General features: G+C 44.1%; 2 protein-coding genes across 2 annotated transcripts in view; one reads left to right on the top strand and one right to left on the bottom strand.

The window, feature by feature from the left end:
* Positions 1-14541: 14541 nt before the first annotated feature.
* SARAF (store-operated calcium entry-associated regulatory factor) lies at positions 14542-22973 on the bottom strand. Its single transcript, XM_010586147.1, has 6 exons — positions 22880-22973; positions 22282-22457; positions 20635-21025; positions 17458-17566; positions 15313-15431; positions 14542-14799 (listed from the first exon to the last, which is right to left on the bottom strand). The coding sequence occupies exons 1-6, from the start codon at positions 22971-22973 to the stop codon at positions 14774-14776; spliced, it is 915 nt and encodes a 304-aa protein (XP_010584449.1). The 3' UTR covers positions 14542-14773.
* A 330-nt stretch (positions 22974-23303) lies between these two features.
* The window catches only part of LEPROTL1 (leptin receptor overlapping transcript-like 1), a 6241-nt gene continuing 6080 nt past the window's right edge, over positions 23304-23464 (top strand). The window contains exon 1 of the mRNA XM_010586146.1: positions 23304-23421. Coding sequence (XP_010584448.1) covers positions 23406-23421 — 16 coding nt within the window. The 5' untranslated portion in view covers positions 23304-23405. The remainder of the gene's footprint in view (positions 23422-23464) is intronic.

The following is a 23464-nucleotide window of genomic DNA, read 5'->3' as shown; positions in this document are numbered from 1 at the left end:
CGCGGGAGGGGCCGGGGCCGACGGGATGACCCGAGAGCGGGGGTGGGGCGCCGAGTGGTCCCACGGGGGAACGCCCCGGCGGTGGCGTTCGTGGCCTCCACCCGAGGAGAAGGTTCGTCCTCAGGGGCAGAACCGGCAGCCGGGGGCGGGGGGGGGTGGGTTGTCGGTGCCCGGCTGCGCTGCCGCCGTGCTCTCCTTTGTCCCGTTCGGGGAAGAGAAAGCTGAACCCGGTGGCGCCGTGGTGTTGCCCGTGGCGCCACCGTTCACCGTGCCCTGCCATGGCAGGGGCCGGGCGACCGAGCGTTGCCCGAACCGCCCGTGAAATGTAAAGAGCCTCAAGCAGCTGTAGGAGCCCGGGCCTCCGCGGAGGTTGCTCTTCGTCCCAAATCCAGGAGAAAACCCCGGGCGGTCGCTGTCGCAGAGCCCGGCCGTGTGCTTGCCTCGTGGCAGTGGGTCCCTATGACCACCGGGAGCGCAAGGACAGCGGCCGGGCCGAGGTTGGGTCGACGACAAATTCCAATCCCCAATGAGGAACCCAAACTTCCCAGTGGTTCTTTTTTCTTCTCCCGCGGCTCCTCCACATTAATGTCTGAAAAGTCACCTTGGGCCTGAAATTCCTCGGGGGTTGAGCCGATTTTTCAGCAGGAGCCGAGTGCTTAATGAGCTGACCTCGCCAGGAGGCTGCAGAAAACCCTCTCCTTGTCTGCTCCGGCCAACTTAAAAACGAGATTTGCTGCCCGGATGGGCAGCGGGCACAGAGACGGGGGCAGCCTCCCGGGCTGGCAAAGCGGAAACTTCTCAGGAACTGGGGAAAGCAAACAGGGTTTTTCCCAGGTACAGAAATAACTGGAGAATTCAAACTACGTCAGGAATTGGTGAAGGAGGGTAAAGGCACTCTGTCAGATATGTTGTCATGTATTTAAATGGGGTATCAAAGGAGCATCCCTGATCCATCCCTGTTTAGTTTGTATCCCAACAGGAATTTCAGCACAGCTGACCCCAGTTGGTGCCGATACTCCCGGACCGCATTTCAAGTTGCAAAACGTTTGGAAGCTTCTCCCACAGGTGAATCCTGAGGGATTTCATGTGCCGTTTTCTTCCCGGGGTTTTGAAAGTTGGGGTTTTTTTTCCTAACCATCGTTGGTAGAGGCTCTGATGGAACCAATCCCCCGTAAGGCAGGGTAGAGGAGTTTGGCTTCAAAGCGACTGTACGGTATTTCATTTAATCGAGCAGTACAGGTGCAGGGGTCAGGCCATGCGTACCAGACCGCGGGATGCAGACTGCAGCCCAGTAACTCCTCCGGAGGCGCTTATATCTGTGTCAGAATCCAAGCCTGCGTAAATACTTAAATCAATACTTAGACAAACACCGAGATTTTTAGGACTCGCCCCAAAGTGTGATGGATACACTTGTGGATGGTGAGTAAGAGCCTACCTGGTCCACACAGCAGTGGTTTTGGGGTGTGCACCAGAGGTGCCTTGCCACCCTCCTTGCCAATGCGCCTGCGACGGGCACACGCCGTTACCCTTGGGTTTAAAACACCGCCACGGTTCGGTCATGAGTTGGCTCTTTGCCATCTTTTTTTCAGTGTCTGATGAAGACCTGTGGTGATTTGGGTTTTATGCTGGAGGGTTTATTCTCAGGAAAGTATAAAAGTGGATTCTCGCATCACTTCAGTGCTTTTTTAACTGTAACGTGGCACTTCCAGCTTTCAGAAAGCTTCTGAATAAAACTTGGCAAAGCATATAAATAACCTAAGAACCTTTCTTTCAAAAAGGCTTCATTTTCTAAGTTGTTTTAGAGGAGTTTTGATGTTTCCCACCTCTTTTGAAAAATTTTTAAACGCCTTTTACAATTTACATTTCTGGAAGAGTTTCTTCATTGTATAATTTTCTTTTTTTTTTCCCTAAAGACTCGTTCATTAGCAGTTACAGAAATGCCAACTGCACTTGCAAATCTTCCCAGCTGGTCCTACTTCTGCTTATGTATCCCTGGTTCCCAAGGGCAAGCTCCTTTCTCCAACCCCCATATATGCCCACCTGTCATTTTCTTCATCCAGAAGAGGAACTCTTTAATACAGATGTGTTATATTATGGATTTATATATATTTATATATATTATGTTATGTATTTATTTGAAAGAGGTTGCCCTAAAATCTTAACCTGAGCTCCCTTGCCAAAGCATCAGGCTCTTTGCAACCTCCCTGTGTCTTTCCTCCTGCTTCGCTGTTCTCGGGATAACTTCCCCCAATTTGGAGTGGGGTGCTTGGACCACAGCCGTGCTCTGGTGTTAACACAGGCCACAGGGCTGAGCTGCTCTTTGGGCAGAGAAACTTGGGCACACGGGAGGACAGACTCGCATCAAAGCTTTGCCTTTCCAAAATAACACGGATGCGACTGGCTCAGACTAATTGGCTCCAAAAAAATCTAACCCAACTTTTAGTCCAGCTTCTGTAAGTAGTTTTGACATCGCCGTTGCCTACTCCTCTTCCTGAAGAACTTGCCTTATTTGCAGGCAGCTCTTTGCTCAATGCTCTCCTTATCCCAGCCCCACACAAAGGATGCGTTCCCGGTGAAAAGCTCCATTGAGCTCAAAGCTGAACATTGCCCCTAAGTCAAGTCTGAGCCATTCACAAACCCCCTTAACTGTAGTAGCTGCCCCATCAGATTTATAGGTTAAAACTCAAGTTGCACCACTCCTTAGCAGCACCAGCAGTCAAGTGCTGTTAGTTCTCCAGTGCTTTCCAAAAAATCCCACATGTGCACCCCAAGAAATCTTAGCGGAACACGGAAGTGGCTAGACCAATTATTTTGTGGTTGGGATGCTTTCGAGCAGCTTGAATGTAGATAATTCTGCAGTGAATATGTATCCTGAAAGAAATGATCCACATCAAAGCCTGTAATGTCTGCAAAAAAATGCAATAGTAAATAAAAACTTCTGCCAAAACAAGAAACTTGACGTTAACACTAAGATGTATTGTTTCCATTCTGCATCAGCTGGGGAGCAGGGAGCTCAAACCGAGTTTGTAATAGAAAGCATACTTCAATATTAACATCCATCTGTTATAAAAATAAAGGCGCTACATTTAGAACTGTTAAAGCATTTTAGATGACTCGAGGTTCCTGAGGGAACTTAGGTTCTTTCCTTCGTGTATAATTTCACAATTGGATTTGACATAAGTGCCCTTTTAGGTTCATTCCCCGGAAGCTTCCCCCCCCCCATCCGGTTTTCCCCATCTGTTTTTTTTTTGGGGTTTTTTTGAGTCACCAGATTGCTTAGGCTTCTCTGAAAGCACCCCTATTAATGTTATCTTAATAGTATTTTAATGTTTATCACTTCAACAGAGGTCTCTTTTGCCTTTCAGAAACCAGTCTGACCAGATTTCTCAACTTTTGTATTCTGCAAGTATGCCAATTTCCTGTAACTGTCTATGTTAATGTTATAAAACTGTGTTTATGGCTCCAGTGTTCTAAAAAAACTTAAATATTAATTGCTTCACTGCCAGGAAAATAGACCCTACAAGCACTTGCTTTAAAAATACAATGTCAGCTCTACTGAATTTCTAAAAAGCTATTCAGAGTGTCAAATGATGTATATACACTTTGCAGTATTGTGCTCTGAAAGGACTCTCTTTCAGTGCTAGTGGAGAAAAAGCATTGCTGCCTGGGTTAAAAAAGGTCTCCATTTGTTTTGGTTTGTGTGTCATTTGCTACTTATAACACATCTCGTGTTTGAAGATCAGAATGGGACAAAATTTCATGCCCTGTGCAGCATCACTTGCATTTCAGAAATTCTGGCTTTAAAGAAAGAGCTCGTTCTACAGCTTTCAGAATATGCAGGTCTCATGATGACAGGAATCTAATAAATAATTTTTTTCAAATAGTCAGTGAAATTCTCCAACTCATAGCCATTCCACCGTGGCATCTCCTCCCTCCTTCCAACATGAAGGTTTCTGTATCTCTGTGGTGAACAGGATCAGTAAAAAACCACCTATTAAAACTACCTCTCCAAAAAGCTCCTCTTTGGTCAGCAGCGCCAGCTTATCCCACCTTGCAGGGTCACTGGAAATGCCACGTTATCGCTTCTGCCTAAAAATGAATGTAATGCAGGGTCAGTTTTTGAGAATACCAGTTTACAGGTGATTATCTGGACTTAGCTACTCATTCTTAGCTCATGCAGAAAAGCACAGAGAATGGATTGGATTTGTTACGTTTTTGCTACCTGCTTGGATAGGAGTGGGTACTGTGAAGGGGCAACTTCACAAAACTTCAGCAAAGCCATAATTTCATACAGTACAAAATATCATGCTCAAATAAGGCAAAGACTCTTCAGGTAAGTACTTACTGAAAGTCATTTTTCTACTCACAGGGCATTTCTCTACAAGCAATCAGGCTTAAGACTTCTACCTATTTTTACATAGCTTTTTCAAAACCTCTTTTGGTTCCTTATGTATGCCTGTTACCAGTAAATCCAGCATTCAGGCTGCCACTGCTGGACCTAACCCACCAAAACCATCTGACTCAAAGCACGAACCTGGCACAAACACATCATGTCGAGAGTCCAACTCATTTCAAGATGCTCTAACGGTTAATTTTGTGCCATCAGACTTTATGCAGCTCCCATTTATGTGGTTGTGTTTCCAAATGATTTCAGGCCACAGAAAGGAGAGCCGGTAGGTACTGAGTGCTGTGGGAAACCTGCTCTCAAGTTTGCAGCTGGAAGCTGTGCAGTAAGGTGTCAGGGCTAGGCACATAGCACCTAATCCTCTGCAGCGATTCCTGGCTTCGAACCAGACAAATAAAGTTGCCTGAGTAACTGTTTAGTGAGGAGGGTAATGTGGTACCTAGAGTTACAGTGCCACAGGTGCAGCTGCAACACGTAAAACTGTTTTTAAAGGCCTTTCTCGTACTGGAGCAGAGGAGATAGCACTGGTGTAACTGGATTTGGAGTGGTATGTCTTTAGTCTTGGGTGATGGCAGGGTAGGGAACAGTGCGCCTGGTGTTTGACAACAGTTCTCTGGATGAGCAATTGTTTCTTAAGCAACAGCCCTCTGCTCTTTGCCACTGGCTAATTGACAGTGACAGGGATTATGTGGGGAGGAGAGAGGGTGTAATGGACAATTACTGGGTAAGAGGAAGAATAAGGGAGGAGGAAGGCCCTCTTTAGAAAGAACATGCTGTTGTGCAGTGGGGCTCAGCTGTTCTGACCACGATCCTGTCCCTTGGTTTCCCTTTCACTCCCAGCAAGTCAAACTCCAGGCTGCATGCCTGCTCTCAATAACTCTCCTGCTGGGAAGAGTCTGGTTTGTTCACCCCAGGTTCTGAAATTCCGCCTAACTTTCCTAAATGCCTCTGGGTTTAACCCACAATCCTCTCGCTCCTGCTTCTCACCAGGCTTCCTATGCCCGCTGGCTTGTCATGAAGCCAAAGACATTTGGGATGTTCACCCCGTTGTTAATTGAGCCCTTTCTTCCTCTGTTCCCTCCTTCACCTAGCCTTTGCAGTACCTTCTCCAGCACAGGGGCCTCTGCTTGTTCTCACACCTGCTGCAAGCACAGGCTCGCCCTCTGACAACCAGGCAATATTTAACCCTGAGTCTGACTCTCTGGAAGAGCTGTACCTTTCCAGTACTGGGGACAAAAGGGGTCAGAGATGGGACAGTAGTGAGGGGAGGGTACCCTAAATCACGCAGTAAGACTGAAATACATCCAGCGTTAGATGTAGAGGTGCAGTAAAAGTATCTTTGCCACTCGCTTCTGCGCAGTTTTTTTTCCAGAAGACATGAAGATGCATCTCATTGTACCAAGTCACTGTTCACTCCAGCCCAGCTCTCCAAGCTTTGCTGTTTGCACCAGCACAACTATAGTGTGTGTGTGTGTGTGTGTGTGTGTGTGTGTGTGTAGAAATTAAAACACAGCCTAGACAAACATATAAGCTATGTGTCCTTTCCACTTCACCTCCGGTAATTGTTCAGTCAACAGAAACATCGTTTCACCAGCCTGAAATAATCCCTAAGACTCAGTGAAGTGTATGAGCATTTTCCCAAGCACGGTCTCTGCGCGCTTCCCCAGACTTTTACGGGCTTTTCCAAACCCTGAACTCCTGGTGATGCTGCGGCTTTGGCTCCCAGCGCTGGGAAAGCCGCGCAGGGCAGGACACCCATTTACCTGCTGGGCGAAGCCCCCGAGCGTGTTTTTTGCCTTTGTGGTCCCAGGGTAAGCGATGGGGTCGCAGCAGACTTTCAAGAGAGGTTTCACTGATGCAGCCGCACCAGTACAATACTGGCTAATGCCCAGATTTAAGCGAGGCCTGACATTTCTTTTAAATATGGAAAATTCAGTGCTCTGTGCAGACAAAATGACTTCTCTATTGTCCCTTTTTTTTTTTTTTTTCCTGAATGGGAAGCCAGAAAGAAAAAGCCCCAAACCGATAGTTCTCAGTAACAGCCACCGCTTCACCCATTGACCTAGATGGGCAGTTCAGTCTCAAACCCCAGTTACGAATGTCTCCCTTTTCACTCTTTTCTTTCTAGTATCTCTGCAGCTCATCTCGGACTAACAAAACTCTGCCCACAAGGTAAGAAAGGAACCGGAAAATCTGCATCCCACCCGTCCCTGCAGGGTGATCCCTGCCCCCAGCCTTTTGTCTGGGGGCCCAGCAGGACGGGGATTGTGTCTTACTGGGGGGATACAGTGCCCAGTATGATCGGCTTCCTCTCCCAGGCTGGGCTGGGGCCCTGAGGCACTACTCCAGGATAGGAAAATCATGCCGATCCTGTTAACTGTCCCCTTGCCAGCCAGCCAGCCTGCTCAGAGACCTCCTCTGGGACAGATGCAGTTTTTAATCTCAACTCAGTGGGCTTCAGTAGCATGGTAAATTGTTAGGGAAAAAATAAGCTGAAAAAGCTTATTGAAGAAAAATAGTGAAGAAAAAGCAAAATGCAAGCTCTGTTTCATGCTAATAAAAGGTATTTCTTCTCCCTACAGTTCTCACATGGCTTATAATAGTAGACTACTATGGCTGGAAGAAGCTCCTACAACATCGCTGTCTTGGGTGGAAGTGCAGACTAGTGCACTGAGATTTGATTTGTTAAGATGTATGAGATTTGTTAAGATCTATGAGATCTTAAGCTCTATCTTCTGTAATCTAGATGTTATGTGACCACTGTAATACAGCACATTCTGTAATGTAGCTCATGCTGTAACATAGCACAGGCTATAGCTCCATCTCTTGAAACACAAATGAAGTATTTAATAATTGGTTTTTCATTTATTTAGGATGCTCAGCAAAAATGGCATAGTTGTCCAAAATGTTGACCATGCCTTTTCTCCTGATTTCAGTGAGAAATCAGGCCACTTACTGAGATGAAAGAGCATGGATTTTATTTCATCATCAAAATCTTAACATTATGTTTCATCCACAAACTTTCCTGGAAGACAGGTAATGCTACCTGCCCTTGTCTGGCGCGTTGACAAATTAACACTTGTTTAGCAGTCTTGTCTGCAAAGCGTGAAAGTGTCTGAATGTAGTAAGGGCAACTGCTTATTCAAATCATCAGTCTAACAGAAATGCTGAATTAGGGGGTGCCAACTGTCATAAATTTATTATGAAATTTGGCCTACGTTTAAATTATCTGCCAAGGACATATATTGCGACAGGAACGCAAAACACCCGTACTCTTCTCTCCTTCCACCTATGCCAGCAAAAGCTCTAGTGCAACTACAGGTATACTGTTTGCAGAATTCCAGCCAACTACTGGGAAAAGCGCTGTTCAGCTAGCATTACCTTTCTGTACCAGGAGGCCGCGCCAGGAGGCTCATCCTCGTAGATAAGGATGTAAGAGCTGTCATACGGTCTCGGAAGAAAGCTCCACCTACCCCAGTACCCCGATTTTGATGGAGGCCATTAACACCTCCTGCTTCTGGAATTCAAGATCTAGGGATTTTTGAGCCAGAAGTCACATAATGGCTCAGTGACTGATGTGCTGACTTGCTGAGAAATCGCCTAATCCTTTCTATCTCATCTCTGGTTTTGGCCTTTAAAACATGCTGTCGTAAGCAGTTTCATAAACCAGAGGGCTTGTATTTTGAGGTGCATGTGTCTCTGAACTGGCAAGATTGACGGCCTGACCCGACAGCGGAATGTACGTGGCGTCCTCATAAGCCCGTGCAGACTGGGGGATGCAGCTCCATTAGCATGCTGCAGCCGCAGCGCACAACACCCCCCAGTACATTGACTGCCTTCACCACATCATTTTTTCGAAGGTCTCTGTTGCTGACTGTTCCTTGCCCTTGCTTCGTTTGTCATTCCAGGGCAAGAAACATTCCTGTAGCTCAGCTGTCTTCCTGGGCCTCTCCTGACACGCTGTCCAAAGGTCATCAAATACAATCTTCCTTCGCCCACGGCCTCTTGGCTTGGAGGTCCGCCAAGCTGAGGCTAAGTGATAGCACTCGTTGCTCCATGAGGCCTCTCAGGTGCTTGAGCAAACAAAGGCTGGAGAGGAACACATGCCTCGGTAGCATGTTCAGGCTAGAAACGCTCACCGGTTCCTGTCTGGGACTCCTTGCTCTCCCCTGCTCTTCGCAGGTTGAACGCTGTTGGAGCCGGTTCGCATTGTGTTTCTCTCTCAACTGCTGCAGAAAGTTCTGTTTCTCAGTTATGCCCAAAGCAGCTTTGCAATGCAAAAGTCAGTATCTGTCCAAACCCTAATTTCTTTTTAGCACCTGCATCAGCTGAGCTAAAGGGAATGTATTAGTATCTCAGGTAAACCTGGATTACTGGATTCAAGTGTAGTCTTCCTGTCATCACTTATGTTTGCACTGTTTCAGCTCTATACACATTCACGTAGTTACAGCCTAATCCCCAGCTCCTTGTTAAAAAGGAAATAAATCCTTCCACCTGTTATGAAGGAGAGCATGTAGAATTAACCAGCCAAGCTTGCCAAGAGAGAATCACGCTGCACTGTGACCCAGGGGGCCTGGCTGGTTTTGTAATAGTCAGGACAAGGACACAAGATTTGCCTACGTAAGGAAAAGAGCACTTCACTGCTGACAGTAGGTGCCAGCAGCAGCAGATGATTTGTGCTGAACAGGATCTCCTTGACTCAAAAGCAAAGACAGGAACAACTTTCCGAGCTGTTTCAGCCTACTTTGATTTTTTACCTCAATTTCAGGAACAGCACAGATCATTTGTTTCTGTCTATTCTGCAACTGTGTGAATTTCTGCACTGCTCTAACTTCACTTGTTACTGCTACCAGTTCTTTGCAAGCTGTGCATCAAACTACAAAGAGCCCCAGGCAGGTCTGACTTTATTGAACACCAGACCTGTTACAGTTCTAAGTCTCCCACTCTTGCTGGAGTGGTGCAGAAAGCACTGGTGGTATTACTCAAATCCACAGCAATAAAGTACTCCTTCTCCTGGAAAAAGAATGTTGGTAAAGAATTCCCAGTGTGAAGGTCAGCTCTGCAAAGTTGTTCCACCTCAACATTTTACCTACATTCATTATGCCTTTTTTTTTCTTTTCCCCCTCAACCATAATTGTTCGTTGTCCATTAAAGTAGATGTGGTGCATCTACAGCTGCTAAATGACATGAAAATTACTACAGGAGTTGACTGGGAGATGAGTAACTCCCATTACTCAGCAGCAGCAAAAGGTATTTTGGATTGCTGGTAATTCCAGTGTTGCCTCAATAAATACACCCCCCCACATGCTAATTACAAGGGCACAGGAGGCCTATAGAAAATGGCTAGCAGGGGCCATGATCTTCAGGCTATGATCTCAAGGCCAATTCTCAGAGGATCCTGTACAATGACATCCAAATACAGTTGTAGAGCAAAGACTGCACAAGAGTCTCAGTGCCAGGGAAGTCAAGGCAAATCCAGTAATTGAGGGAAAATTCCCTGTGTGGTAACTCAGAGAACCTGGTCTTTAAGCAGGTGGTGATATGTCTCCACCAAACTTCACAGTGGATAGTTTGAAGACTGAATTGGACTATGGCTCAGATGGTCCTCAGAGCAAAAGGTATCAATACGTATTACTGGTAATTGCCCTTAGGACTTCTTTAGGGATGCAGAATGAAACTTTCAAGCCCAGTAAAATAATCCTGATACAACTGCTACTAGAGCTGCCTAGTATTTCCTGCTGTTTTGCGAGAAGAGCAAGCAGACAGGACATACCAGGGCAAAGGCTCCTCCACCTGCAAGCCTGGCTTTGGCTAGTGCAGGTGTAAACTTGCTACCCTTTATCATGCTTGCTTGCTGCTCTTTCAATTTCTGGCCTTCACGGTTCATTCCAAGACACACTGAAGTGGGAAAAAAAACACGGATGCAGGGCCAAGTCCCGTTTTTTGAGCTTGGCACTAGCATTGTGGCATTTTCAGAAGCACCTGGTATCTTTAAACATACACCTCCCTACAGCATTTGCAATGGCATGCCTGTGGAGTGGCTGAGCTAGCACTTCCTAGGCCAGCTTCCTGCTTATACAAGTCTTAGTCATTCCTAAAGTAAGATGGAGAGGATGTTTCCAGGTCTTCTCCATGCTGCCAGTTCACCAGTCCTTAATCTGCTCCAGCCACCAGCTGCCAATACTGTACCCTTGACAAAAATGCTTCTCTTGACAGAAGGCTGAAAAAAGTTCTTTTCACAGACAAACTGCCCACAAAGATCAATTCACAGCCTGACAGTTTGCTCCCTTGACTTCATCTTAATCCAATCCAGCCATTCCCAGCTCCATGTACTTTTGCAAGTGCTTGCCACTTCCTTACTGAAGAAACATTGACACTCAGCATGAACAAAGGGAACTTTTAAGATGGAACACAGTGGGAGATAAATACAGGCCACATAAAGGGAGTCTGCTGGTTATTTTCATCAGCACTGGCAAAATACAGCTGCAATAGAAACAGAGATGTCAGAAAATGAAAACTACTGTAGTCAGACACGATATTAGGAAAGCAAGAGAAGCGGCTGCAGAGGAAGGTTTCAGCAAAATATGCTGAAGGATATGGAGCCTCTCCCACACAGCACTTAACCCTGAACTGCCCCAATAGGTACAGAAGAAGAACAAGGGACCTGACAATATGTTTCATTACACGAGACAAGAGCATTGTCTGTTGATACAAACTGCAACTCCACAAGGTGTTTTTTTTATTTTATTTTTGTGGTTTTGCTCATATACTTCAGTTTGGAGGCAGCTGGGCTATTTCTGTATCAGAATCACTGGTTGATAAGTACTCTGAAAATATTGAGAGCTAATGCTAATTTGCTTTACTAAGGAGGGAAAAATACAACACTTGTAATTAGTGGTAAATGGACAACAACCTGTGTACAAATACTGCATTTTCAGCCTTTAGATGGCTGTGCAGGCAGGCATTGCTTGCTACCTTATTTCAGCAATTTCTCTGTGCAACAACTCCTAGTGCTGGAAATGGTGCCACCTGGTTTAATTTCCCTTTTGGAATTTAATGATGCAAAGTGATGATCATGGAAGATTTTTATTTTTTAAAAAACAACATACCATCTCCCCTCACTGATAAGTCCAACACACACCTTGCACCCAGAGAAAAGAGCAAGTTGCATAGCATGACAGTCTGCAGGACTAGCCAAGATCTGACCTGGGAGTTGAGTCACAAGACAGAGTGGCATAGAGAAAGCTTATCTCTGTGCATCTTTTTTTCTTTCATCACATGCTTCAGGGGAAGTCAGCTGTAAAACCAGGAGTTTTGTTCCTGTAATGAGCTTTAGCTTTGTGTGAGGATGTAAGCCATGTCAGAGTATGAGCAGAACCAGGTGCCAAGTAAAACTGCAATTATCCTACAACAGCATTTAACAGTTTAAGCATTTACATATGCCTTGCAACTATGAAGATGCTGCCAAAACCCCGTCCAGGAGCAGAAGGAAGACTAGGATCTTCCAGATCAGATGTTCAGGAAAGAAGCTCAAGGTCTCTCACAAGTATGAGCTCTAAGCTGCCTTCCACAAGTTCTTTTCATTCAGAAGCCTCAGCAACATCCTTGATCTTTGATATCAGAATTTGCAGGCCTCCATTTAACCCTACCTCACTACTGCCAAGAAGTTGAGCTGCATCTATCTGTAGGCCCCGTCTCTGTTCAGCAGTGACACAGGCTCAGTATAAGAAGCAGATCCGTCAGCTGCTATCCCAGGGTAGAGTTCTGCTATATCCACAGCCGGGAACAGCAGCAGTGACCACTGGTTCTTTTGGAAGGTTCAAGTAATGACCTCGTAAAACAAGCAACTCACCAACATAGTGGAGCTTTTCTGCAGACTCAGATGCGAAAACTTGATTTACAAGAAACGCTTAATTTCCTTACATGGTTCAGTATTTTGTTATTGAATATCCAATCAATAAAATACCTCTATTCCCAGTATTGTTTTATTTTGTTGAAACAATATACAGCTTACCAGCTATACATCTGGGGGTAAAGGATGTTATTATACCACCCAGGAAGTAGATGAGACATAGCCAACACTGAAAAACAGACAGTGCCATCCCTGCAGGCCTCAAGATAGTGCTTTAAAGACAAAAATACTCCTTATTCACGTTTACTTTATCAAAGAGAAGGGCAAAAATATCCTACAGACAGATTCAGAAACTATGGTAATTCATCAGGTTTATGCATCAAATCACATTTCATGCAGAAACTATACATACAAATGAAAACATTGTCTAAAACATTTCATAACACATTGTAATTTGGGAGCAAACTTCAGCTTCAAACTACTCAGTTAGCAAAAATCCAGTTTCATTGTTATGTAATTAGTTGGCAAAGAGAGTATTGACTGTGACAAGTTTCAACCTGACTACACTTAGAACTAAGTAAAACCTCCACATTTAAAATACATTATTTTGCTGTATTTGGTCAAAAAGCTACAGATTCATCACATATATTTCCTCATAAAAGGTAAAACTTTCTAACAGTCCAACAGTAAGGTCTTTGCCATTTCCCTTTCTAGGTTGATAGAGCAGGCTGTTAATGAAGGTGTTTTCCCCCAGTCCTCAAGCAGCTCTGAGCAGCAAGCCACTATTTTATCCTCAAGTTACCAATTTTATCTGTATTCCCACATTTTCAGTGTAAGCTCTACACTTTTTCATAGCTTCTGTTGACTTCTTAAGGATTTCTATGGGTTTTGGTTTTTGTTTTGTTTTTTTTTTTTTTTTTTTTTTTTTTTTTTTTTTTTTTTTTCTTAAGCCAGACATTGAACTCTGGCATTATCATTCAAACCAATTATTTCTGGACTCATGAATGGACATAGTTGCTTTTTGAGGAGTAACACTGAAGTCACTTTCCTAGACTAACCATACCTGCTAAATCTCCTTGTGGAGATGCAGCTTGTATCAGCAAAACAGTGCTTTGCTTTTGCTGTAATAGTTTACATCAATTCCCGGACACAGTGTTTTCACAGGATGAAAGCTATGCTTCTCAGACTGCTGCCAGCATAGAAAAGCTGTGCACGCACACTTCTAAGCTGTATTAGGATGGGCTCTGGAGAAGACCTGGTGGTCAAGCAGCCCATTTTTCACTCTCCTCTCCCCCCTGAGAAATTTCTCTGGTTTTTTTTTCAGCAATGCTTCTCCCAGGGCACAGTCAATCACACAATAACTATGTGACACTTCTCAGAGCCCCAAAATATCATCATAGAACAAAGCAAGGCCTCTCTGCTTCCCACTCTTTGACAGCACTTTTTTTTTTTAAAGTACATTCAAGAAAGTTTACATCTCATTAGACATTCAATTTCCTTTCTTTTCTTAGTCTCAAGGCCTGCTATATTCTAGAGATACCACCATCTTTGGATTAAGAATGCTCCCTTCCCTTTTGCAATGAGCACGTTTGGTTTTTTGTGTCCTGGACAGGTCATCTAGCAGGACAGACCATTCACATCAGAAGTTTTCACAGCATTGCTAACATCCACCCTAAAAAGAAAAGTCTGGAGCCTCAAAGTGGGCAAAGTGTCTGTAGCCACCTGAATTTAAATGACCTCAGTCTTCCAGAAAAAGGTCCAAATTAAAAACAGGACCATCTTTTCTCATTTCAGGTTTTTTTTTTTTTTTATAATTTATACACAAAGTCCCCCAGGTTTGCTCAGCCACTTGGATAAACCCTAAAACATGGGAGTGTCCTCGAATCTGCAAGTTTTGGCTACAGTAGTCAGATGGCACAGATACAAACATTATGTTAACGTTAGTCTCTCTTGTTTTGCTCTTTTCCACTAAGGAAAAACCCCAACACCCATCTAGTTAGCCGACTGCACTTACAGTAATGTTCACATGAATTTTACAAAGACAAACAAAAGTAGCTTCAAAGAGCAACACCTCATAGATATCAGGTGGATTACACACTAGGCCTTTCAGATGCTGGACCACCAAGGAAAAGAAAAAAATTGGAAATTCTGGATTAAATGAAGTTAAGCCCAGAACATGAGTAAGATACTTGCTTTGAAAATCTGGCAAGGCTACCACTGCCATAATCCCTCAAGTATAGACAGATATATAGGCACTGTAACATCATTCTTCTTAACGTGGATGAGTTTATTTTGTATCTTATGAGAAGCCACTGTTTTGAAATAGAGGATGTTCCAGCATCTGTGATTCCCTGTGGAAATTTGGACTCTCACTCCTGTTTAGGGTAAGAGGAATTCTTTGCCTGGTCCTTCACACCTCTTCTCATATCCACTTCTGAAGCCTACTACTAATTAAAGAAGTGCTAGTACACAGGAAGATTTAGTTCAATTACTTAGATGTAATAACGTCAAGCATTTCATCTTCGTTTTGTGCCCCCGAAGCCTGCAAAGAAAAAAAAAGTGTCAGCTCCACCATAGCCTTTCCACTGGGTTCTCGAGTTCTAAAAAGGCTAAAGGTGGCAAGTGAGTTGAGTTAAACCTATTCACTTAAGTAGAAGAGCAAGCAACTGTGGGCTGACTGGCCTGAAAAATATTCTATTCTTGCAGATCAGACAAACTGCTTTCTACAAAGAAATCGCGTTTGTACATGTTTGCTGGAGAAGGGCATGTGCAGTGCGCACCAAAGGGGAAGGCCTTAAACTAATGCACCTTGCAGATGAAGACAAACCCAGTACTGGTGGTACCATGCCCACTGTAGGCCTGCAGGGAGTTTCATGCCCCACAATGCTGCCCTACTTCCACATGAAACGGAAATAAGGGACATTGTTACATGCCCACCTGTACCAACTGGTAAAATAAAACAAAGAATGCTTGTTGAACCTCAACTAACATCTGTGTAGTTTTGATAGGTCAAAGTCTCTTGAGCTTCAGGAGATTAAAAGGCCTTTTGCCTTACCAGAAGCAGTTCTTGTTCCTGAACTGCCACCTTGGGTGGAATTGCTTGACTGCCCATTCATTGGAGGTGCAGCTGTGGGATCTGTCCACGTACTGTAATACGGGGAACATGGCTGTGCTCTAATGAGAAACAGGGCAGAAGGAAGGCTTCGTTAGCAACCTTACGAAAAATTAAGAAGTTACCATTCCAAACAAGGGGGCTACATCTCTGAGGGAAAACAGTAAGCAGGCAGTTGTTTCAAAGCCGGAAATCTCCCTGTTTAATGCAATTAACATGTTGAGAGCAAGGATACCAAGTATTGTCACACTAACATCTGTAGACTTTCCAAAGGAAATTAAACCTCATTCTTCAGGATAAGCAATTCTAACAAGTGCAAATGAGAAAATTTTTCCCTCTGAAATCCTGACCTTAGATTCTGTCAGACAAGAAAGTAGATTTGACATCTGAAGCTTAAATGTATCTTGGCAACACCTATATCGCAGCGATATAAGACAAAAGAAAACATCCCTCTGATCTGTTAACTATTTTGAAAAGGTTGTATCAGTAAGACTAGCATATCATGACCTTTGACTCACTGATTTAAATTACTTGCTTCTATGAATATGGAATTTCCTGCTGTTGAAATGTACAAAAAGCTGTCTCATACTATCTGGCACCAGCATTTTCAGGCACATCATCTCAAACAACTGAAAAAAAATAAAATAAGTGGACCAAAGACTGTTTTAAAAGAAAAGAAGCCCAAGTTAGGAAGCTTTTTCATGTATTTGGATTTAAATATTCAGTCAGGCCTCTAATCTTGAGCAATAAGAGGTAGCTATTGAAATGGGGTGTGTGTGTGAAAATCAAGGAACCAACCTGAATGTAGTTAATACTTAAATACAATGCTTAAACAGGAGGGTCCCGTATTTAAGACTTAAGAAATATCAAGTCAATAAAACCTTTAACACATTATACTTTAAGAATTCTTTGCAGGGTTACTATAATAAAACAAGGTCATAGAATCATGGAATCATTTTGGTTGGAAAGGACCTTTAAGATCATCAAATCCAAGATATGACCTTTCAACTCCTAAAGCTCTATGCAAAGTGAATTCATAGACAATTTCTACTGCTGATGGCATCACCATCCCAGTTTCATCCTGATTGACTATAAGATCAAGACTGCACATTGGACACTTCAGAAATTCTCTTACATCCCAAGTTTTTACTTCCTTACAAACAGGCAATCCTGATAAGGCTTCTGCCATTACCAAAAAAACTTTACAGTGGAGGAAGATGTTTTAACACACTCCTGTCCACATGATCTTACTCCCAACTTTCAATATAAAAAAGTATGTGGTTATATTTAATCTGTTACATTACTGCATTCCTACAGGATTAGACTTGATACACATACAGTTATTTGATGAACACAGGAAACTGCTTGGGCCCTAAGATTCCCTGCAGGAGCCACATATTTTCTCTAGTGAAGCCTAAAATGGCAGCAATTGCTCCCTTTAAACTGTTTATCTAAAAATGATGCATTTTAAATGTTTAAAAGTGTTTAGCAAATCTGACCAGCAGATGTTTACTCCAGCACTGAAACTGCTTTTGAATGCTGTTTGTGTTATGTTTTTCCAAAATGCAACTTACATATGACCTACCAGTCCTTTGGAAAACCACACCTCTTGGACTTCCATATATGGGCCATTAGGAGACTGTAGATTAAAGGCTGTTTAATCTGACCACATCACAGAGTATCACAGAAGACCAGCTGCCATCCAGACTGACTTTAGGAGAGATGACACTGATACAAGAGAGCTATCTACAGACAGTTTTATGCTTAATATTATTACCTGTGTTTTAAGGCAGTCTGCAGATGGATTGCTTAAATGCTCATTTTAAATTTGGAGGCCATCATGCCACATCAGAGTAATCAGATAAAGCAGAATGAAGTACCTCAGTCCTCCCAATTCTTCTTCCCCAGAAATGTGTTTAAAATATCTCTGCTGCTGGACCTAGAGATTGCTCCTCAAAATTGTTCTAGAGGTAGGATTTTATAGCTTGAATGATACAGGCCTGAAAGCTTAGAAACAATATAAACACAGTATATGGCATAACACCTGAAAGCTTAAATACTTAAAATCTGATAGCATGCATATTTTACCTGTGACCGCCAGCCAAGTAGCCTAGCAAGCCTCCTGCTCCTAATCCAGTCCAAAATCCTGGTCCTGAATTGGTTCCATGATGGGAATGAGTCCCAAAGCTGTTGCCTTCTTAAACAAAATGAAAGTGGAAAACATATCAGTTAGTGGCACCTAATTCTCAGGCCAGCTGTTGCAACAAGGCTCTTCGCTATTAAAGATAATGGAAAATTAGACAATAAACTCATCCTGATTTCAGTTGATTCTTGATCAAGCTGAACTTGAAAGGCCTCCGTTCAGAAAGCAGGAAGAAACATAGAAACAAACACTGATATAAAGAGCTTTACATTAAAAATTAGCTTCCACTCAATCTCACAGCCCTGATGTTTGCAAAACATGGCAAAGAGTCCCTGCCTGCAGATTTATAAACAGGCAAGTTAAATGAAAAATAGAGAAGGAAATGAAGAAAGAATAATCTGCTCCAGGTCCCATAGCAGGCCAGAAGCAGACACAGGAACAGAAATCAAGTACATAAGACCAAACAGTGAACTAGCCACTAAGACACCCAGCTTCTAATCTCACTCAGAACAGCTGCACATTTTGAGTAACAGTGGCTCAGTCTAATGGCTAACATTACTTTGTATTGTTTCTGGTAATCCCAGTCTGGTTATTTGTTATCAAAAGACACGCTAACTGCAATCACATTGCAAAGTTTTTATTATGCATGAGTCACCAAGCTTGACAAATACCTGATGAAACTGCAAGCATACAAAGTGGGTTGTGGGGGGAAGAGAGTCACAGATTTTTTACGTGTGACCTTCATAACATGAGGTGCTGACTCAGAACCAAACATCTTCGATTTAGAAATAAAAAGAGAAAATGCAAAACCAAAGTAGAGTCATTTTCTGGTCTAGAGAAAAACACAGATGCAAGAATAAGCTCAACCACAGGTTTAACACATAAGGAAGTGTAAAAGGCAAGGACTGAAGATAACATTAGGGTCTCCCTGAAATATGCCCACCTGACAAGTGGACCAGAGATTTTGTATGTAAAAGTTACACAGGGCCTGGTTGGTCTTCAGATTAGTGTGGATTGTTTGAAGTCATGGAAGATAAAAAAACCGATTTAAATAATTGGTTTAAGTCTACATTGGATTTGACTTTGAATTTCATTTTGAATGCATTGGGAGAAAGATAAACTGTCATTGGGATGATATACCCATTAAACTATGCTGATTTGGAACAACAAAAAATAGTACTTAATTTACTGCAAAAACGATGTTAATCAGGGAGATTAACCAACTCATTTGTTCAAAAGCACCATGGCTGAACATTGACTCAGAAAACTATTTTTGTTGAAAATCTAGAGTAAACGTTAAGGATCATGTCAAACCACTAACAGAGAAAAAGTAGAATTTAATTAAGATAGGCTAGCTAAACAAGTTTCACAGGACACATTCTGCATGTTAAGAGGATTTAAAATGAGGCAAAGTAAATATTAACAGCAATAAGTGAACAATATTGCTTTTCATTACCGTCCAGATTTTCAGAGACTAATAATGCATTCCTGGAACACATAGACATACACACTCAGAGATGTGCTTTTGCTCCAGTGCCAAAATTTAAGGCAGCCACTAAATGCATGAAGTGGCATAACACTTAATATTTTTAAGCTGGCCCCACATTCAAGAGATTTTCCTCCTTACTCTGTTTGAAATCTAAGGAGAAATCATTGACACTCATGAAAAACACCATAAATTAAGCTACCAATGTGCATTTTAAGTGTCTCAATTGTCAGTAATCATCAAGAAAACACATTTTAAAGGCCCTACCCTTGCTAGATTTCAGATTCCTGCAATGAAAAACGCATTGGTGCAATTAATTGACAAGGAACAGGACAGGAAAAAAGAAAGTAACTCTTCACCGTGTTCTGCCGGCACCCAGTGTGACAGAGCCCTGTGTTATGACCAGGGCTCTTAGTAATTACCACAAGAACACCAGTGGCAAGTGGCAGGCCCACACAAGGTCACAGATGCACACACGGCATAGACAGACTGTCTGAGGCCTGAATTAACTACATGGAAACCAATTTGCAAAGCCACTAGTAATACAGAAGCAGAACCCCTTTAATTTTCTGCTGCAGGTACATCTGAAAGTTTCTGCTGCAGATGCCCTGCACAAGGGTATCCTAAAGACTTATACTGGCACCCTCTGTTGGCCAAGTGGCTTGAGCAAACCTGGAAGAAAGCATTAACAAGCACTACTAAAATGTAAGTTTTTGACTAAAGAAACTTAATGCTTGCTATTTATTTACTTGATAGAACCCCTTCTCTATATCACAAAACAAAACCAACAACAACAACAAAAAGATGGAGATGATGTAACTTGTCAGAATATAATTTTAGTTCCAGTGCTGTGAGCATCTCACATGTTCACAGGGTTAAACAACTTGGTCAGACACCAGATGAATAATGTTTATTTCCCTTAGACACTTTGACCATCTAAGGCGGACCATTTATTAAGTGGCAAAAGTCATCAGTTTTCTGGAAAAAGTTCATTCCTCCTAGCAGCAGCCTTGTCACTGCTTATTTAATTTCCAACTTCAGATGAAAGACACCACACGATTCAGGTGCTGCACTCCTAATGATAGTTCACAGACACTGTACTCAGCTCTGGGAACCAAATCTTTCAACCGCTGGGACTACACTGAGGCACCTGTTGAACAGAGGACTGGTACATGATACTCAACTCCATCAACTGTTTTGTGAATGAAATCAGGGGTCAGGTAGCCCAATGGGTCAAAGACTCTTCTGTAAAGTTTCAAAGCGCTTCTTTGGCATAAGTTTGTTTCCATCTGCATGAGACTATTCTCTCTTCCAGATTACTAATGAAAATTATTCTTGCCTGTCACAACCCTCCTATTTCACAGAGTATGAAAAGAATGCTTGCAGAGCATGGGGAGATGGATTTTCAAAGGTTCAAAGGGCAGCTTGCTACATAGCCTGCCCAGAAAGTCTGTGGGAAAAACCAAGTTCTTATTTCCACTTTTGAACAAAGAACAGAATGCAGACTCTGCAGCCAATTCAGCAGGGTCAACTGCCAATGCATTGGTTTCAAGCCTATCCCACCCACACCTACTGCGGATAAAATAGTACAATCCTGCTTGCCCTTTTGTGTACTATAAATGGCTTAGAACCCTACCTGTGAAGCTGGACTTAAAACCAGGAGGAGGAGGTGCCTGCTGACTCTGCCAGGAAGGCCTAGTGAATCCATCACTGTCACCAAACCTCTGCTGAGGCTGCTGGTTACTGAGGAAGAGCTTGTATACTCCAAAAGCAAGACCCAGAAGAACAATTATAACAATCGCTCCGGCACCAGAATCAGAAGAATCCTTCCTTGACTGGTAATAGCTAGAGCCAAAGCTTCCAGAGTTCTTCACTCTCCTTTCACCTTCCTCAGTCAGGTCTAGCCTGAACAGCAAACTACAGGAGCCTCTTAAGATGTAAGGATCATCCAGATAATCATAGCCTTCACAACTCATTTCGATTTGTCCAAAACGGTAGGTGTTTTCCAAGTCTGCTTTGCACTGCCACTGAAAAAATAAACACAATACAAAGTAAAACCTCCTGCTCCAGAGATGAAAATACCTGTCTGCTTCCCCAAATATGCTCTGAAATAAAGCTGTAATTGCTAAAAAAAAAAAAAAAAAAATCTAAAATGCCACAGGGTAAGAAACTTCTTAGTTTAGTCCTTTTAAAAAATAAGAGTGCTCAGAATGTTTCTTAAAGTCTTAAAAGTTAAAAAAAATCCAATCTTTCAGAACACAGAAGTTACAATGCCGGAAGATTTTGGTTTTCTTCACTGAACAGGCTTTTCAAGTATCTCTTCTTTAGGTATAGGACTACTTCTGAAAATAACCTGTACCCTGTACAACAGTTACTTAATAAATGCCTGTCCCGCCTAAACTAGATGGCAGCTACAAAAACATAATGTGGAAGCCTGAAATCCAGTGCACCTGATTCCATTCATGTCCACACAGAAATCAAAAGAAATTGGGACAGACATCTTTAGGCATTCATATGCAATGCTTAACAATCAGATAGCAATTCTACAGTTGAACATATGCAAATTTCTCAGTCTCACATTTCCCTGAAGTATCTGAACTTAGGTATTGCCTCTATCTGCAAGTGACACATGGGGAGGGTGTGTAGAAAAAAAAGAAAAGAGAAGTAGTTTCTAAATTAATAATACAGGACAGCAGTACCAACTGCCAATTAAAATTTGGTGGTATTTTTACAATACTGTATCAGTTTTAACAACGATCTTCAGCCTTGACTCCTAGTTAATCTCTTGGCAAAAGCCTAGGTAATAGCTAACAAAATAAGAAATACATGACTAGTACTGACGTACTGACATGCAAGAGGAAGTCACGTTAAGTCTGAAATTTAGTTTTTAAAGGTAGAGCTGAAGTGATTCAAATATGTATAGGCCCTTCGACTCCAGTAAAAATTGGAAATCCACACAGCAATATCAAAGCAAGAGCATCCTCTGGGGCTCACGAGAGTTTGACTTTATAAAGTCGAGCAACCTTTTAATTAAAACCAGTGAAGGTTTGCTATGCAGTGTTATTACCCTAGAGACTTCAGGGATATTTCAAAGATATACCTACAGTAGTTCTGGAAAATCCAAACCCAAAGAGTATTCAGGTTAAGTTTTAGATGTCAAAGGTCCTCTAACAAAAAGCAAACTGAACTGACACTCTAGCCCGTTACTCTTTTCTCCTTCAGAAGTTACCAAGGCAGGGGGAAGACGATTTCATTAAACGTTTAACCAGCTTCAAACAGTTACCTGCACATCATAGCCATCCCAACCTTTGTTGTAACACTGAACGACCTCAGGGACACGGGAACATCCAGCAGTGCCTCCTGTGCACTGTAATTGAGGGACTGCAGCGGTCCGCCGGGACGTTGTGTACTGACCTCTGTGGAGAGTGAGTGCCTGCACCTCCCTCAGCAGAACCCGCCCTGAAACAGGTAGCACAAAGCTCAGTGTCTGTCCCGACGCATTCCTCCTCGCCACAAGAGCCTCCCTTTTGGGAAACTACTGACAATCCAACGGACGCAACGGCGCGCTTCTTCAAGAGGCGAAGCTCTGGGAAGGACCAGACGCGCAGAGGGGAACATAGCGGAGCTCCCCGCTTCCTTCGGAGGGGGCTCCGGGTTATTCCTCTCAGAGCGTACAGCCACCCCTGACCGCGCGGCGGGATTACTGCTGCGGCACAGGCCGACTTAACGGCAGCCCAAACCAAAAGCCCTTCCTGGCGCGGGCCCCGGCACGCCCTCTCCCCCGTACCAGACCGCCGCTAACTCGCCCCAGTGACGGGCGAGGCGGAAGGGGCGGAAGGCGGAGGGCCTAGCCGAGACATACCCAGCCCCAGGAATCTCACCCGGCTGGTCCCAGCACCGCGCGGAGCCCGCGGCCGCGCAGAGGAGGAGCAGACAGAGCGCAGGGGCGGTCGCGGCCCACCCGGCGGCCACCATGACAGCCCTAGCGTAAGTCGACCCTCTTCTCCGGGCACAGCGCCTCTCATTGGCTGATCTTACAGGAAGGGGCGGAGCCTGGGGAGAGCATGCGCACCGCCGGGCCGGCCTGACGCCCCGCCCCAGTAGCCCTCAGGGCCAATGGGCGGCGAGGGAGCGGAGCGGGAGGGCCGCTTGCTTCGAGTGACGTCGCGGCAGCTTCCCGCGCTTCGGGGAGGGGGCGGCGCTGCTGCCGTGGGCCCTTTACGCGCGCGCCGCGGAGCGCGCGTCACGTGGCAGGAGCGGGCGAGGAGAGCGGGCGGGGCGCTCCTGGCGCCTGCGCTCTCCCCCTCCCCCTTCCCCTTCCTTCCCGGAAGCGGCTGCCTCCCGCTGCCAGTTCCGCTTCCCGGCGCGCGCTCCTCCGCCGGTGCGGCTTGCGGGACGGGCGGCGCCATGGCCGGCATCAAAGGTGGGCGGGGGCGGGGGCGGTTGCGCTGGCAACGGCGGCGGGG

The sequence above is a fragment of the Haliaeetus leucocephalus genome, unplaced genomic scaffold (genome assembly GCF_000737465.1).
Source record: "Haliaeetus leucocephalus isolate CR32 unplaced genomic scaffold, Haliaeetus_leucocephalus-4.0 Scaffold140, whole genome shotgun sequence".
Taxonomy (NCBI): domain Eukaryota; kingdom Metazoa; phylum Chordata; class Aves; order Accipitriformes; family Accipitridae; genus Haliaeetus; species Haliaeetus leucocephalus.
This window is presented reverse-complemented; position numbering and strand designations above follow the sequence as displayed.